Source organism: Odontomachus brunneus, unplaced genomic scaffold, assembly GCF_010583005.1.
Source record: "Odontomachus brunneus isolate Ranch 3 - 2012 unplaced genomic scaffold, Obru_v1 Obru_scaffold_036, whole genome shotgun sequence".
In the NCBI taxonomy this organism is placed as follows: Eukaryota; Metazoa; Arthropoda; class Insecta; order Hymenoptera; family Formicidae; genus Odontomachus; species Odontomachus brunneus.
In genome coordinates, this window is record NW_022639486.1 from 1,019,294 (window position 1) to 1,036,298 (window position 17,005).

Sequence of the window (17,005 nt, forward strand, 5' to 3'; positions counted from 1 at the left end):
AGAGAGAGAGAGAGAGAGAGAGAGAGAGAGAGAGAGAGAGACAGAGAATAAAAAGAAATGAACAGAGAAAGATCGAGCCGGGTGAAATAAATTCGGTTATTTCGTTCCAGATCTGTATAAGCTGCTGCGACGAGAGCTACTGCAATATCGAGTCGCCGACTAACGCCACTAACGCGATCTACTCGCGCAAACGGCGCGCCAAGTCGAAATCGAAGCGCAAACGGCCCGGCAGAAACGGGGTCGACGCGGCGACGCGGCTCTACGGGTCCAGTTTGCTCTGGCTTCCCGCCTCGCTCTTCTATGCATATCATTGCTGAGGAAGCAGCAAACACTAACCGCGTACGCGAAACGGACAGCGCGGAAATCGCGCGCGGGTATATTGACGATATACGCGCGCGACTACGCGCCATCATGGACGCGACTCGCCGTCTCTCGCTCGTGAATGTTCTCTTCTGTGATTCCTCCGTAGATTCACGCTCGCCTAACTACGCAAAACACCCGACACCGCCGTCTGAATTCCGACCAAGCTTACCGACGAACTTCCCCGCCAACGGGAGGACCATTTCGCGCAGAGTTTCCGCGCCCGTCGTGCCGATATCTCTCGGCAGAGACCGTCGTCCAATTGTTTTGGAGAGAACGCTAATCGCTCTATTTTTCGTACTCTTGTTTGAGATTCTCGCCACCACTGGTTAACTTTAATGGGTACCGCCAAGACTTGACGTGCGCGCGTGCACGTCGACCGGATTTACCGAGCGCTTGGTGTTTCGAGCATGGCGGAAGAGAGCGAAACGTACGTTTCGGGGATGGAGTGTCCGCGCGAGGAGGAATCGCCTGGGAGCGGTTCCAGGAAATTCGGGGAACGAGCAAAGAGCAGTCGAAAAACTTGGCGCCGTTCCGCGCTGTCCGAGACACGTTATTAATCGGGGACCCTTCGAACTAATCGGGTCCCCCGTGATGGCAAAAGGAATTGTTTTCTCGTCGTAGTATCGGTAGTTGCTATGCCTCGGTAGAAGGAACTTAAGGCACAAAGAGTATGAGAGAGACTCGGAGGAGACCGATCGATCCGAATTCGTTTCCGTTCCGAGACCCCACGACAATCTAGACAACACGCAATAAAGACTATTGATAATAACGCTAAGATGTAGTTTTACCGTGTGGTGAACTGTCTGTGTGTCTACTCTATACTCGATGTGTACTCCTCTTTCACAAGACCAAAAGTCCAATATGCGAGTGCGCCGTGATTAACGAAGGGGAATAATTAATTGCGAATGCGCCGTGATAAAATCTCGAGGGTACATACATAAATGTAAAACATTCGAAATTTTAATTAAATCGACTTCTTGCCAACAAAATATTTGTAAAACGCACAAATATCTGACTGATTTAATTCGCTGGAAAATCGCAGGCAAAATTTAATTATTTAATTTTACGCGTCATCGAACATCACAGCATATGAATAATTTGTTTATTACAATTAAGGGCGGGTGATCGATATAGGGCGTAAGCGATATTGGCCAAAGTAACGATTAAAACTCGCAGCACCGAATTACTTTCGGTGAGAGGTGTTTAACGCTGCATTTGACGCGTCGCGTCGGTTCCTGCGGCCGTAACTTACGCACCGGAAACGAATTCGAATTACCCGTAACGATTATTCACACATCTAAGAACTTGCCTACTACTGACTCTTTATCGCTATTAAAATTATTAACGATTACATAAATATATATATATATATATATATATATATATATATATATATATATATATATATATACATATATATATATATATATATATATATATATATATTACGATATAGACACTATACATTGTTTCGCGGCATGATGTAAGAATACTGTTGGTAATGAAATAAAGAAAATTATACTTGTCACGCATCGCTTTGTTCCTGCCTAATCCTAGATTAGATTTTCAACAGAGAATCCTCCGTTCATTGCGTTTATTTACATTTGCAATCGATTCACCTCGTCAAACAGATTCGACATGCGAGCGATGAAAAATGTTGTGCACGACAAGTGGCAATAATTCAACGCGTATAAATAATGCAATAAATTCATTAAGTTCACTCACCGAGCGTCGCACCAGTGCTGCATCCGCGCCACCAGGTCCATCAGCTGTTCCATCGGCGTCAATTTCTGCTTGAAACGCTGTGGCTTCAAGTCCATCAAGGCAGTCACACGGGCACGAACGCGGCGCGCGAAAACCGCTTTTAATTGCAATCGCGCACCGACAAACCAGTACGCCCTGCACGCACCGTTTTCGATACGTTTGAGATTGGCGGACTGTAACAAAATTCAGTATACAATTAATCACGAGATTACAATTCGCGCGGTGAAATGAAAGCGATTATTTTTCCTGTTTCCTCGACTGAACCACGCCCGGGATTCGGAGAATAATTTCGTTTGCTCTCCCTTCTACACGTATCTAGGCCGTGTGCACACGTACTAATTATAATCTCTCATTTATAAGGGAATTATTCATATTTAACATGTCAACGATGATCCCAGTTGATATAGCAAACCTCGACGCAGCCCACCGTCGAACCACACCATCGTCATCGAGAAAACGCGGTTAATTATGCTCACGTCGCAATTAACATGCAGTAATGACGCATCCATGTTACGGCGCAGCCATTCATGTCCCTGCTAATAATATGCCAGAATCGTTTCATTCCAGATCGACGCGGCCACGTCAAACATCTCTGTTCAAATAACGCGCGCTCACGGCAAATTAGTATCGTTTACTTTAATTTGCCGTGACGATCTCTGTCGTGTATCACCGACTCCCTTGTTCTTGGTGTGTCTCGCGCGCGACGCGAATTACCTGACTATCATGCTGAACGTTTCGACAAACAACAGCCCTAACGGCGACGTTCGGTAATTTTGCGCCGACGGACTCTCAAACGCGTGACTGATCGAGACTGCATTAATGCTAATTAATCTGGTTAACCATGATCTAGTCAGAGATGTCAGGTTCGAATAAAATACGCGGAGAAAAAGTGCACTGTAAAAAATCTTGCGTACATAGTACGTAAACAAATGTTCCAAAAAGTCCACTCTAAATTTTGTGTGGAAAATAACTCATTCATATGTTCATTCGTGTGTTACTTATATTATGTACTAGTCTGTACAAAATGTAAATAACACACGAATGAAGATATGCATGAGTTATTTTTGACACAAAATTTAGAGTGGGCTTTTTGGAACATTTGTTTGCGTACTGTGTACGCAAGATTTTTTACAGTGTGCGTTCTACATGGAACGCACGAACAGCCAACGAACGGCGAAATCGGCATGTGTATGACAGCGAATGCAAATGTTCGCTAGTGTTCGGTCCGATTCAAACCGGCACACAAAAGCGAAGTTCGTGCGCTCCATGTAGACGCACCCTAAGATGAGCGATTTACTATCGATGAGCGATGACCGTCGCGCAGCGACGGTCGTTTCTACCGAATTGCTATAACCACCGTAACCGCACTTGCCGTGACTCGTGAATCGAGTCTCAACGGGCAACGGACTCGCGATTATGATTACGCGAATTAACGAGCTTCGACATCGCGATCTAATGGATACTCCATAAACGGGATACTCGCGGACGATTGTCTGATTATATTATTGCTTCAATGAGAGGATAATAATGTAATAACAAGAGAAACGTCGACTCGAGAAGTCGCAACAGATTGCTTGTATCGACAAACGAGATTACTCACTAAAATTACTCACTAAAAAAATAATTACAATAAATAATTATGAAGTAATTACACTAAAATTACTCACTAAAATTATTCACTAAAAAAGTAATTACGATCGCACATCGTTATTTTCGACGCTTACTTCCGCACAAAACTTGCTTTCGACGGACAAAAGACGCGTAAAATACAGATCGATGTCGATCGATATGTTCATGGCAGTTCTTTAATTCAAAAAATGGATATTCAAGATGGACGCACGATTGACAACGTACGCGAACAAAACGCGAACAGTGTCGCGACTCGACAAGAACGCGCTCTGTGATATATTTCTCTCTTTCCCTTTCTAACTGACTGGCACTACCGCCCGAGATTCGGCGTCGTGAATACCTCTGGCGTCACATTATCTATCTACTCTAATTATCTAATTACCATCGGATTTCTAATTCTCGAATAATAAATCTGACAATTGCTCGACTCTATTACTGACTGAATAAGTCGGAGATAATAATGTGAGAGAGAGAGAGAGAGAGAGAGAGAGAGAGAGAGAGAGAGAGAGAGACGCCCACTCGATACGTCATGACAAGCACCGGCTGTATTTACAGAAAAACAAGGAGATTCCCAGATAGTATACACACAGTTTTAAAAATATTTTATAAACGTTGGAACCAAACCTTTCATAACTGTTTCCAAAACGTTTTATAACGTTTCATGAGTAAAAATGTTCACTCAAAAAACGTTAGGTGAAACGTTATTTTTGTGAAAAAAATCGTTGAAGAAATGTTTTATAAACGTTTTATAAATGATTCATAAATAAGGTTTCAGAGAGGTTTTTGTTAAAACATTTCTTATTGGTGCTTTACGGTTCTAAAACTATAGATACTTTTAAGAAACGTTTCTGATACGTATATGTGCTACTTGGATTATTCACTAAAACAACACTACAATGCGTCCCGACGGTCGCACATCGCTATTTTCGATATTCCCGGCAATTATTTCCGCGCAAAACTCACTTTCGACAAAAGATGCGTAAAACGCGGAGTGATACCGATCGATGTATCCACGGAGGTTGCTCAATTCGAAAAGACAGATATTCAAGATGGACGCATGATTGACGGTGACGAACGCGAACGAGTATCGCGATCCGACAAGAACGCGCTCTATAGTATACCCTTCTCTCTCTTGCTAACTGACCGACGCTACACACGAAATTCAGCGTCGCGAATATCTCCTACGTGTCCCTTCCTCTTTTCTCCTGATTATCACTGAATTTCTAATTTCTAATTTCTGTGTAATAAATCCAACAATTGCCCGACTCTATTACTGATTGAATGAGTCGGAGATAATAATGTAAGAATGAAAGAGAGACGCCGACTCGACATGTCGCGACAAGCACTGGTTGTATTTACGGAAAAACGAGATTACTCACTCAAAAGGTACTTACAACGCGTCCCGACGATCGCACATCACTATTTTCGACACTCCCGGCAGTTATTTCCACGTAATACTCACTTTCGACGGACAAAAGACGCGTAAAACGCGGAGCGATGTCGATCGATGTGTCCATGGCGGTTACTCGATGCAAAAAGATCGATGTTCAAGATAGACGTGCGATTGACGACGTGCGGTGAAATGGACAACGAAACGCGTACAGTGTCGCGACCCGACGCGCTCTGTGGTATAACCTTTCCTCTCTTTCTAACTGATTGACGTTACCACTAGAGATTTAACGTCATGTACATTTCTAGCGTCACATTATCTATCTATCCCTCTGATCATCGCCAAACTTCTAATTCACGAGTACTAAATCCAACGATCATCCGAATCGCAAAATTGAACAAATCGAAGATAGTAGAATGACAGACGTCGACTCGACACGCTACACGACAAGCAACGACAAGCACCGGCTGTATGTGTACGGAGAAACGAAGAGATATTCACTAATACGGTACTTACGATACGTCCCGACGACGCACATCGCATTTTCGACACTCCTGACACTCATTTCCGCACGAGACTCACTTTCGACGGACAAAAGGCGCGTAAAACGCGGAACGACGTTGATCGATGTGTCAATAGTGATTGCTCGAGCCAAAAACATCGGAGATACGCACTCTGCACATAAAAAGTAAAAACACTACCCCGCGGTAGATGGCGACGCGCAACAGCCACCAATCCGTATTCTTATCTAGTTTCCATAAACTGAGTTATTGCACTCGGTATAGTCCACAAAGTTACACCCAATCCGCGGATGTCTTACTAGTCGATAGATCGATAGTTATTGGAACTTTTCGACTAGCCACATTCATTTCAACACGCAAAGAAATGACTCGAGAATATCATATCTTAGATCGGTATTCGCGCGAGACGAACGAGGCACTTCGCATTTACATATCCACGCGCCGCGCATGCCTCTCCAACTGCGGTGAATGACCGCGCGTACTGAGGCGGTCGCATGGGGGTAATGGAGGGGGGAGCGATCGTACGATCGGAGCCGAGGAGTGGGGGTAACGAGCGTAACGTGTAGAGACACAGTATTCCTTTCACTTGCCGCGTTTTGCCTATCTATAGCTCATTGCAACGATTACGCCGATAATCTAAAACGCCGATCCATACAAATATCAATAATTCAACTTGTAGACGTCATGGCGATATGAAACAAGATCTATTGGAAAGGGAAAATTATTGCGCTTCCGAAGAACGTGAAATCGTCCTTCTGTGGAATAGTCTGACTTACAATGTGTTCTTTGCTTCCTGTTTCTTTATCTTCTTTTGGCTTGATCTACAATGTGTTATTTGCTTCTTGTTTCTTTTTCTTTATCTCTTTCTGACTTACACCTTAAGTCTTAAATTAAAAAAAAGACAGAGAACAAGAAACAGAAAACAAAGAGCACGTTGTAGATTAGGCTTTAAACCTTAAGCTAGGAAAGAATAAAGACAGAAAATAGAAAGCAAAGAGCACAATCAGGTTTAAGAATCAAATAGCGCAACCATGTAAGTACAAAAACATTGGTGTTTACGTTAAAATAGACATTAATCTATATTAAAAATCTATATGAAAACCTTGATTTGGATTTGTAGTGCGAGACGACAGTTTCATATTTTTGACAGATATAAAATGCTATTTAAAAGAAAAGAAAAATCATAATAATTTTGTGTTTTCTATCTATAAATTTTTACTGTAGCGTCAAAGTGCAAACAGCTAATAAATTTAATTTAAGTAGCAACGACATTAGTTATTCCCTATTCCAAGGACTGCCCTTTTTCAGCGGCATGTAGCTACACATTTCTCATGGCCGTTGATTAATCTAGAAAACGGGAACATGTTTTCTGGATAAATTAACATTGATAAGAGCTGGAAACAAATATAGTTAGTTGTAAATTTTTAGTAATTATAAATTTAATTGTCAATCTATCGAATGATAAAGCATCCGCGAGACTGATATGTCATCTTGAACAACAAGAGCCAAATACGCGTGTCTCGAACACAATATCAGGATGAATAGTGATAGATAAATTCAGGATGCAAATTCGGGAAAATACAGTTAATTACGCATATAACTCCAACACATCGTAACGATAATATACGATATATTCCGGTAATATATTCATGTACACACGTATATTAACAACATGATATCGTTTTACGTCGAGCCGAGGCGATGGCGTTTAACGCTACGCATCTGCTTAAATGCCGTGTGCCAACAGCTAATTAGTATCGCTTACCTTCATTTGCCGCGGTGATCTGCCGTTGATCGACTCACTCTCGGTGCGTTTTGACGCGATCGATGTAAATTACGCGACGATCAGTCTTGACGTTCGTGCAACGAACTTCAGCCGGCGGCGGACTTTCGAGTTTCGATCTGTGAATACAAGGTTGATCGTGATTACACGCGCTAATTAACGCCACAACATCGCGCTAACACCGAGCAAGGAAATGCATGCTCAAAATTCCTATAAAATAATCTACATTTTTTTATTATTCTGTCATATTAATGTTAGATTATTTATTGATTGTTAGAGTATAAGGAAAGTGTTCGAAAGTACATTTTAGAAGTGTGCTTAATTGATTGCAAGTATCAGTTTTTAGATATATCTTTTTATTTTGATGTATTCTGCAGAACTTTTTTTTAGCAATAATGTGCATTTCCTCGCATTCAAATTCACCAGTCTCAACGAATACTCTATCATTAATTTAACTGTGTCCCACGTACAACAATTATTATTGGATGAATAATAATAGAAATTTAAGGTGGAAATTATTCTAATTTGTAATTTGCAGTTTCTACACGAGGGATTTCGGCGTTTGTCGTAGCCTGTATGTGCGATATTGCGACGTTATGAATATTCATTGTAGATATTAATTAATATCACACAATGATATGAGTTACATGTGATACATGTTTTAGATAATTAGATGAGATCACGCAAATGTTTGATGTACCTTTGACGATATGAAGATTGAGTTCATCTCTTACCTATTTTTTTTAATTTATTCCTTAGTTTTCTCATTATCAGTTTATTTCTTTCCAAACAAATTCTTCGAGTATCCTTTTAGGTTACGTATCAGTCAATCACCGTCAGGTAACAGACGACTATGAATTCATGAATCAATTTATAGATTTCTTATAATAATGGAGAAGTTTAATAGTTACAGAAATCAATATAAGTATGATTATTGTAGTCGTACCTGCGCAAAATAAGCCGTTGGTGTTTTACTGTGTAATACTTGGCCGTTGCACTTTTACCACTTAGGAAAAGGCGCGCGAGTATCTCGAAGCGTCGTTCGTGTTCCACCGCGCGCCTTCCGATGGCGCCACATAGCGAGATACGTGCGCAACGATGTATGCAGTAACAAGGACGCGATAGCCATTCACCTTCCATCATGAAATAATTATTTCTAGGTAAGCAAAAAATTAATTCATATCATTAATTCGTATGACTTTTCGTCAACACATACTTAGTCGTGTTTTGTGTGCTTATCCGTACCTTGCTATCAAATTATTTCAGTAAATGTCGAATAATTAAAAAACATACGACGTTCTCGTTTTCGCAAGAACATTTTCGCGAATTTCGTATCTTTCTTGTTATCGACGTTACATATGTCGCAGCAATTCAACTGCTTTAGTTAATTTTCATTAAATTGAGCGTTTTAATATTTCTACTAACAGTTTAAAATATGTGCACGAATGCAGAGGACGCTGTTGTTCACTTCCCGTCGTTCGCGCATGATCGTCGACAGCTCTACTCATCAACATCAAAGCTAACTGGAGTCGTTTGCAGTTGCGCTATTGTATCATACTGTGTGAAAATGGAGGAGTTGAGTGAGATTGCAGAGCGGGACAGTAAGAAGGATGAAAAGGATCATGAGAAGGACGCGCGGCACAAGAGGTACGCGATTATTCCATTACAGGTGATCGCGGATCCGACTTCTGCCCAGGCGATCGTTCCGCACCTTACCTTCTCGTCTTAACCTATATTTGTTTGACGGATGCCCGGTGGACGATTCGCGAACACGATCGCCACGTAATTATTGACGATTATTTCGGATCTTTTGCCGTGACGAGATTCGATCTCGGTTTCACATAAAAAAATCGCCTTCGAATCGATCACGTAAGATCCCGTTCGAAGCGACTTTTGTTCGCGACTCATCCTCGATATTTGCTTGTAATCATATCGTGATGCGATATATTTTACTGCTGGATACTTAATCGATGTAGCTGAGAACTGCAGTCTTGCGCTTTTCGACGATTATCGACCCGCACGTGTGTAAATAAACAGAATTTGAAGGCCGTCGTGGGTTGATGACTGCTCTAATATTTTATTTAACGAATTTGTAATTAATTTGTAGCAAACAGAGACAAACCGATATTTTCGACAGATTCACGTGGTGACTACCACTGCTAAATCGACTCTCTCGAATTTATTAATCAAAGTTGTTTAAATGAAGTTTTTGATTATTGGTAATAACCTTGGTAAAAATAACCTCGAAGGAATCAAACAATTTTGGCAGACATTTCGTCGTTTTATCACAGTTTCAAGAAGAAGCAGGCTCGAAAGAAAAAAAGTCAGGTGGTGAATCCAACTAGTGAAAATATTAACAATAACAAGGAGGAGAAAAAAATGCCTAGTGCGTGCCATATTTCCATAAAGGATATCCAGATGGCTATGGAAGTATTCAATATACAACAAAAACCTGCCAAAACTCAGGAGGAAGCCATGCAAAAGCCTTATCAATTCTGGAGTACGCAGCCAGTACCAAAAATGGGTAAATAAGCAAATTGTAGATGTTAGTTTTGTTCTTTTACTAATATTGAATACTATATGAATCACTAATATTTTGCATAGTGTCATTCAAATGATATATTCCAAGGATATAATGATCAAGGATATAAGAATCTCAAACATTAGCTATTCTTAGTTTTTTAGCTTTTTCTTTCCAATCTAACCAAGAACCTAACCTAATAAAGAACATTACAAGAAATTGATTGATCATTGCTTCATTACTATCAGAGCTGTAATCATGAAAGAACATATATATATATATATATATATATATATATATATATATATATATATATATATGCTGTTAAAGCTATAAATAGATTTGTTTAGCTCTTTTCCACTCATACAACGTAAAGGGTCACACAGATTCAACTTTATCGCATGTGTAGATGTAAATTTTTATATCTCTTTAAAGTAGATATTCTTGTTAAATATTCTTCAGATGAGAAAATTGTGCGCAATGAGGCAATTGAGCCTGATAAAACATCCGTCAGAGAGGAGCCGTACTCGTTACCTGCTGACTTTCAATGGGACACCTTGAACCTAGATGACCCTCTGGTCTTAGCAGAATTATATGCACTACTCTCGGAGAATTACGTCGAGGATGACGACGCGATGTTCAGATTCGATTACCCTCCATATTTTTTGAAATGGGCATTGCAACCTCCAGGCTGGTGCATGGAATGGCATTGTGGCGTGCGAGTGAGCAAAAGCGGACGTCTAGTCGGTTTTATCTCCGCTATTCCAGCCACTCTACGCGTCTACAATCAGTGAGTTCCACACGCGCGCGCGCACACACACACATACACACACACACACACACACACACACACACACACACACACACACACACACACACACACACACACACACACACACACACACACACACACACACACACACACACACACACACATACATAATACTCGCTGCATAATGTCGATAATGTTTACAGTACACAGAAAATGGTAGAGATCAACTTTCTGTGCGTGCACAAGAAGTTGAGATCGAAAAGAGTCGCGCCTGTATTGATACGCGAAATCACGAGGAGAGTGAATTTGAAAGGTATCTTTCAAGCCGTGTACACTGCCGGTGTTGTTTTACCAAAACCGATCGCGACATGCAGGTACGCAAATACAAATTGCTTAAAATTAATTCTTTGCTAATGTACGAATAATTAGTCAACGGTATTTGTACATCTTAGGTACTGGCATCGATCTTTAAACCCAAGGAAGCTAATAGACATCAAATTCTCTCATCTTACTCGCAACATGACGATGCAAAGAACTCTAAAGCTATACAAACTGCCAGATAACACGAAAGTACCGGGTTTTAGAAAGCTGGTTTACGCAGACGTGCCGCAAGCGCATAAAATATTAACAGAAGTAAGTATAAAGTGCATGTGTGAGCTGGTCCGCACGGGATACATTCGATTGTTGCAATGTATTCATCTTACAGTATCTGGAAAAGTTCGATCTCGCCCCGATATTCTCAGTCGAAGAGTTCCAACACTGGTTCTTACCACAAACGGGCATCATTAACAGTTTCGTGGTGGAGAATGAGGGAAAGATTACAGATATGGTGAGCTACTATACGTTGCCGAGCTCTATCATGCATCATCAGACGCATAAGACTCTCAGAGCCGCGTACAGTTTCTACAACGTGTCCACTGTGACGCCGTGGCTCGAGCTGATGATGGACGCTTTGATATCCGCGCGTGACGTAAGTCTGCTTCGCATATTCGCAACGCGGAAACTCTTCAAGTGGTGCGCATTAAACGTTTCTTGATTGCAGTTGGGTTTCGATGTATTCAACGCGTTGGATCTTATGGACAATAAGGAGTTCTTGGAGCCCCTTAAGTTTGGCATCGGTGATGGCAATCTTCAATATTATCTCTACAATTGGCGTTGCCCTAGTATGACACCCGGCAAGATCGGTCTCGTGCTCCAGTAGAGTTGTAGCTCAACGAGTCGTTGCCTAGAGTGTTTCGCGTTTGCGATCTCACGGCAAAGAAAAAGAGGGGGAGAGGAGGGAGAGAGATAGCGGTTGAACACGTACCGAGGACACCATCAACATAGCAATATTGCGAGAAGCGGCAAAAACGGCCAGACGAGCGCGACCTCGATTTTTCTTATCGGGGAGCATATACAAATCACTCTTGGTGACGGCCAACAAAAATTTTCGAATTCTCTTGCAGGATTGTTCTCTGTGAGATGAGCTGGATGGCCGGTTAGCTCGATATCTCGCAAGTCACTCTTGTCTTCGCCATCGGCCCATCCTGCGGAGAAACACCATTCGAGATCGGACCGCTCGCGCGATCGGGACTGCTGTGGAAATTGTGCGTAGTACAGTCCGTTGCACATACAGATTGCACGTGTATATGCGTATCTGCGTGACTCGAGCAATGTAGATAAGCATCATGCGATTAATAGCGACTACATGGCGAGGCGTCGTCTTGGTATGTCCGCGGATTTTCAATAATGTAAGCCTCTTAGACGCCAGGTAACTCTTTACCCGTTTTTTTCCTTTACACTTCCTCGGCTAATTAGATGACAGCGTACGCCGGAGTGTGAGTGATAGGCGAGTTAAAAATAAAATAAGGTTCATCGAGAACGATCGTGTCTTTACCCTCTTTCCGTTACACAGATTCTCTTCCTCCTCATTTCCGATATAGCCTTGTCCCGCCCTCCTATGTCGTATACGCGTGAATAAGTAAATCACGTTTATCGTGAATGTGGCGTGCCTTGTATCATTTGTTACGCGCAATCTCTATAACGGCTGTAAAACCTAAGGTTATATAACCCGGGATTCGTTTCCAGCCGCGATTAGATATGCAATGGGACTCGAAACGCGCGGGAACTAGTCCTTAACTAAAGGATAACGTCTGGTTGATGATAATATCAAGTATATTTACGCGACCTCGTTTAAGAAAACAACTAGCTCCGATAAAAAAAAAAGAAAAAGAAGTAAACGGAGAATTTATTTACAATTTAGCAGAGTCCTTTACGAATCGCTGCGAAATATACGGCTTCAATGAAATAACGAAATATCAGCTAATACATCGCGTGAAGTTTCACGTGCAAACATAAAGTTTTCTATTTATATGGCAGCGGAATAATAAAAAAAATTGATTTCCTTGTTCCACATATATGCGTGTGCCTCAAGGCGAGACGGTCGCATAATCACTACCCTTTTTTTAACGATCATCACGAACACGCATTACGTTGCAACTTCGAGCACGACCGACGCGCAAGGTCTCCTCGGTGATAAGAGAGAAAAAGTCCAGGTACACGTAGCTATGCGTCAATTGAAAATTTACATTTCTCCTTTAGATAGAGAGACGATGTCGTAGAGTGATCACCTTCGACAAGTTTGTGGAGACCTCGTTGTGTGCACGGACGATCGATCAAAACGGCCGGATGCGAGTAGACAAGGGGGCAACGTAGTGCGTTCCGCCTTAAGCGGACGTACAAACGGCAGATCTCACGATATCGTTAACGATGGCCAATTGATGTTTAATCATCGCTTATTTACGGCCCGTTAAATCGCATTTTCTCGGCCGTGCAAATTTACGTTTATTCTCATTTTCGATGGAAACGACATGCAAATATCCTTCTCCCTTCGTCTGCTATAATCGGGATAAATGAATGGTGGTCGTTTAAACCAAGTCAGGGATACACGACAGATGAGGGTCTGCCGTGAACGTGACAAGTTTTTCTTATGAAGAAGTCAACGGTGATATGCAAGAGATAATCGCTTTGACAAAACCCTTGTGTCCTTTGTCGGATACTCGGTTGCATTGAGAGCCGTGTATAATTAACATTCACGCGTTAAATAACGCATATAACAATATTACCAATACCGTATAATTGTACGGTACCTGATTTACATATGCAACCACGCGATAGTATTTTGCAATTTCTGCGCGAAACATTTAACTTTTTCGCATAGCGCTGCGGGCGTAAAAATACTTTAATATTATATATGACAGGTTGCTATATTTTATATCGGATTTTCCGTGATATTGCGTGTTCCAGTAAAATCCGCGATGCAATCGCTTCCAGTATACGAAGCCGATGGTCGCGACACAATTTTAGGATATAATTAATGAAACATTTTCGATAAATCCTTTAGCGCGTATCGTATCACTTTATCAGAGTGCAACTTTTCAGACACGGATTCATTTCCCAACATTCATTCAACACAAAAGGTTTCTCTAAAGTTCAAAGAAGTTACTGCGAATCGCGAATAGCTGATACTTAACTACTCATTCTGAACGCTTTAAAATGACGTAGTGCTTTTCCTCATTGAGAGCAGCGAAGAGCGTGAGTCAGTTTCTTCCGCGAGGGAGTGCGACCAGTTTTAACGTTCAGAAAGCTTCTGACCAAGTATGCTTGTATTGATCTCCCATTTCGCACTGGAAACATCAATAGACGCCCATTGAGAGTGTAGGGTGACTGATGAGCGTTCACACGCCCTTTGTAAATGCATCGCAAATAATAAAAAGAGAGAGAGAGAGAGAGAAACGTTACGAGAAATAAATGCAAAAGGCGGAAACGTTAAATCATCGAACAATACCTATAGAGCTAGATAACACCGCGAGTCGTCGACGAGCAGTATATAGGTGGGGAAAACGCGAGGCGCACGATATGGAATAAATACTGGCCTGAAATCGGACGGAATTCAGTCGCACTCTTGGTATACCAACGACGTTAACTGTCTCTGGTGTCCGAAGGAGAATCTCTGTACGCGCGAATCATCACTGAGATGAGTATCATTTCGCGCCACCTTACCAATTGACTAATTAGTGGCGTCTTGACATCGCTATTTCCCGGGACATTTGATCGCCAGTTTGTAATTCACCAGTGACAAGCTCAGCACTGCAGAGTCTACGTACAATCATCAAGTTCAAGCACGATGCCACCAATTCGAAATTCTCTGATGTTTATCTTCGCGATCGTTGTGATCGCCAGTTTCTTTAGGTATTGCTTGAAAAAAATATGCATATTAACTCCATGAAAACTGCGAAATTTTTAACTAAAGAAGTTCAGTTATATTTTAAATAATTTGTCCTTCTCGGTTATTTGTATGGTAGGTAATTTGTAGATACGTAAAAATACTTACTTAAAAGTAAATACATAATCGAGATTGTAATTGTGATAAGATAGTAAATAAGTATATAATTGATCGTACTTGTACAAAAATAACTTCAGTTTTATCGGGTTTTAAATAATTCGTCCTTTGGTATCATATCTATCAGATATGAATTTTTTAAATTATTCCTTGACCTCTAGTCGTTTTACTTGTAGAATTTGGTTGCGCATCTCTGTAACGAAATTTCGTTGTAAGATAAAAATACATAAATGTTTTATCAACATATTATTTAACTATATGACATTTAACTAAGATGATTTCTTTTAAATAGTTAAATGGCTATTAATTGTTAAACTCAATTATCTGATACGAGTATTATTCGCAACTCTTTGTCCCATAACCGCAGAAAACATTCGAATCCGGCCTAAAAATATATTATCTAACGGACGTCCTTATCCACGCTCATATGTCACATCGTGTTACCAGCTGTAGTGCAAAGACCATTGGAGGAAGCAATTCATCGCAGTTTGACGTCTATTGGAACGTGCCCACTTTCATGTGCCACAAGCACGGCATGAAATTTGAGGAACTCAAAGATTTTGGAATTCGTCAGAATGCCATGGACATGTTCCGTGGTGGAGAGATTGCGATTCTTTATGATCCCGGAATGTTTCCGGCGTTACTAGTCGATAAAAACGGTAAATCGAAAAAAAAATATTTTGTCATTAAATAAAATAGTTTCAAGGAGCTTTGTTTTTTCGAAAAAAAAAAGATATTTCGATGCTTTTTAGGAGCCGTAACGAAGAGGAACGGCGGTGTGCCGCAAGAAGGCGACCTGAAGGAACACCTCAATATGTTCCGGAAGCATTTAATCACTCAGATTCCCGACGAGTCGTTCAACGGCATCGGCGTGATAGACTTCGAGAGTTGGCGGCCTATCTTCCGACAAAATTGGGCCTCTCTCGAGCCCTACAAGACCCTGTCCATAAAACTAGAACGTGAGAGGCATCCGTTCTGGAGCGACGCGGCCGTCAAGAAGGAAGCGAAGCGTCGCTTCGAGAAGAACGGCAGGATTTTCATGGAGGAGACCCTGAGGTTGGCGAAGAAGCTGCGACCTAAAGCCGCGTGGGGTTACTACGGCTATCCGCATTGTTTTAATCAGACCCCCGGCCAAAAAACCGTGCATTGCAATCGTCAGACCATGGTGGAGAATGACGAGTGAGTAATGCCCAACGGATCGATAATCCGATATCCGATGGCGTGTGCATAATTTAGTGGCGTACGCGTGTGCACGTCATTACGCTTTATACGGGGCACACTGATCCGGAGATAATCTCGCGATCTTCGTGTTCGCGAACTAACGTCGGGGGCGTGTCGCTCGGCCGCGCAGGATTAAATTTATGAATATATTGTTCAACTCGCGCGGATTTACGACAACCACGACACCGGGCAGAGATTACCGAGCGCGTACAGAGAGATTACAGCGGGTTACGTCGAAATAGGTCAATGTCGAGGATAGTCGACGGCTCATTGGAGAAAATCACAGCGCGACCTGCAGTTTCACGCGCTATCTAATCACGAGCGGCGATAAAGGAGCGGCAAGTCGTCGAAAAAAAGAAATCCGAGGATAATCACGGGCAATAATTCCCGTAGAATGTCTTGGCTGTTCACGCTCGAGGACGTGCACGCGCCTTCCGTGTACTTGAGACTGGAGATCAAGGAGGGCGATCGGTCGGGCTTCGTGAAGGGCAGAGTGTCGGAAGCGCTGCGGCTGGCGGAGAAGAGCTTGAGGAAACAACAGATCTTACCTTATTACTGGTTCAAGTACCAAGATAAAAAAGAGAAATTCCTTACTGAGGTGAGTCTCTTCGCTCCTCTCTCTCTCTCTCTCTCTCTCTCTCTCTCTCTCTCTCTCTCTCT

The 17,005-nt window shown here is 41.8% G+C and overlaps 2 protein-coding genes and 1 pseudogene across 7 annotated transcripts in view; all 3 read left to right on the forward strand.

The window, feature by feature from the left end:
* LOC116843864 overlaps nt 1–1,363 on the forward strand; it is a 24,488-nt gene extending 23,125 nt beyond the window's left edge. For all 6 annotated transcript variants that reach the window (XM_032814713.1, XM_032814719.1, XM_032814715.1 and 3 more), the window contains one exon: nt 111–1,363. In XM_032814713.1, the coding sequence (XP_032670604.1) occupies nt 111–317 (207 nt within the window). In that variant the 3' untranslated portion in view covers nt 318–1,363. The remainder of the gene's footprint in view (nt 1–110) is intronic.
* A 7,566-nt stretch (nt 1,364–8,929) lies between these two features.
* Nucleotides 8,930–12,604, forward strand: LOC116843860 (glycylpeptide N-tetradecanoyltransferase 2). The gene is made up of 7 exons (XM_032814701.1): nt 8,930–9,097; nt 9,742–9,974; nt 10,434–10,761; nt 10,947–11,117; nt 11,196–11,376; nt 11,450–11,713; nt 11,786–12,604. Exons 1-7 carry the CDS (start codon nt 9,018–9,020, stop codon nt 11,942–11,944), a joined length of 1,416 nt encoding a protein of 471 aa, XP_032670592.1. The 5' UTR covers nt 8,930–9,017; the 3' UTR covers nt 11,945–12,604.
* Nucleotides 12,605–14,669: 2,065 nt separating this feature from the next.
* LOC116843865 overlaps nt 14,670–17,005 on the forward strand; it is a 14,222-nt pseudogene continuing 11,886 nt past the window's right edge.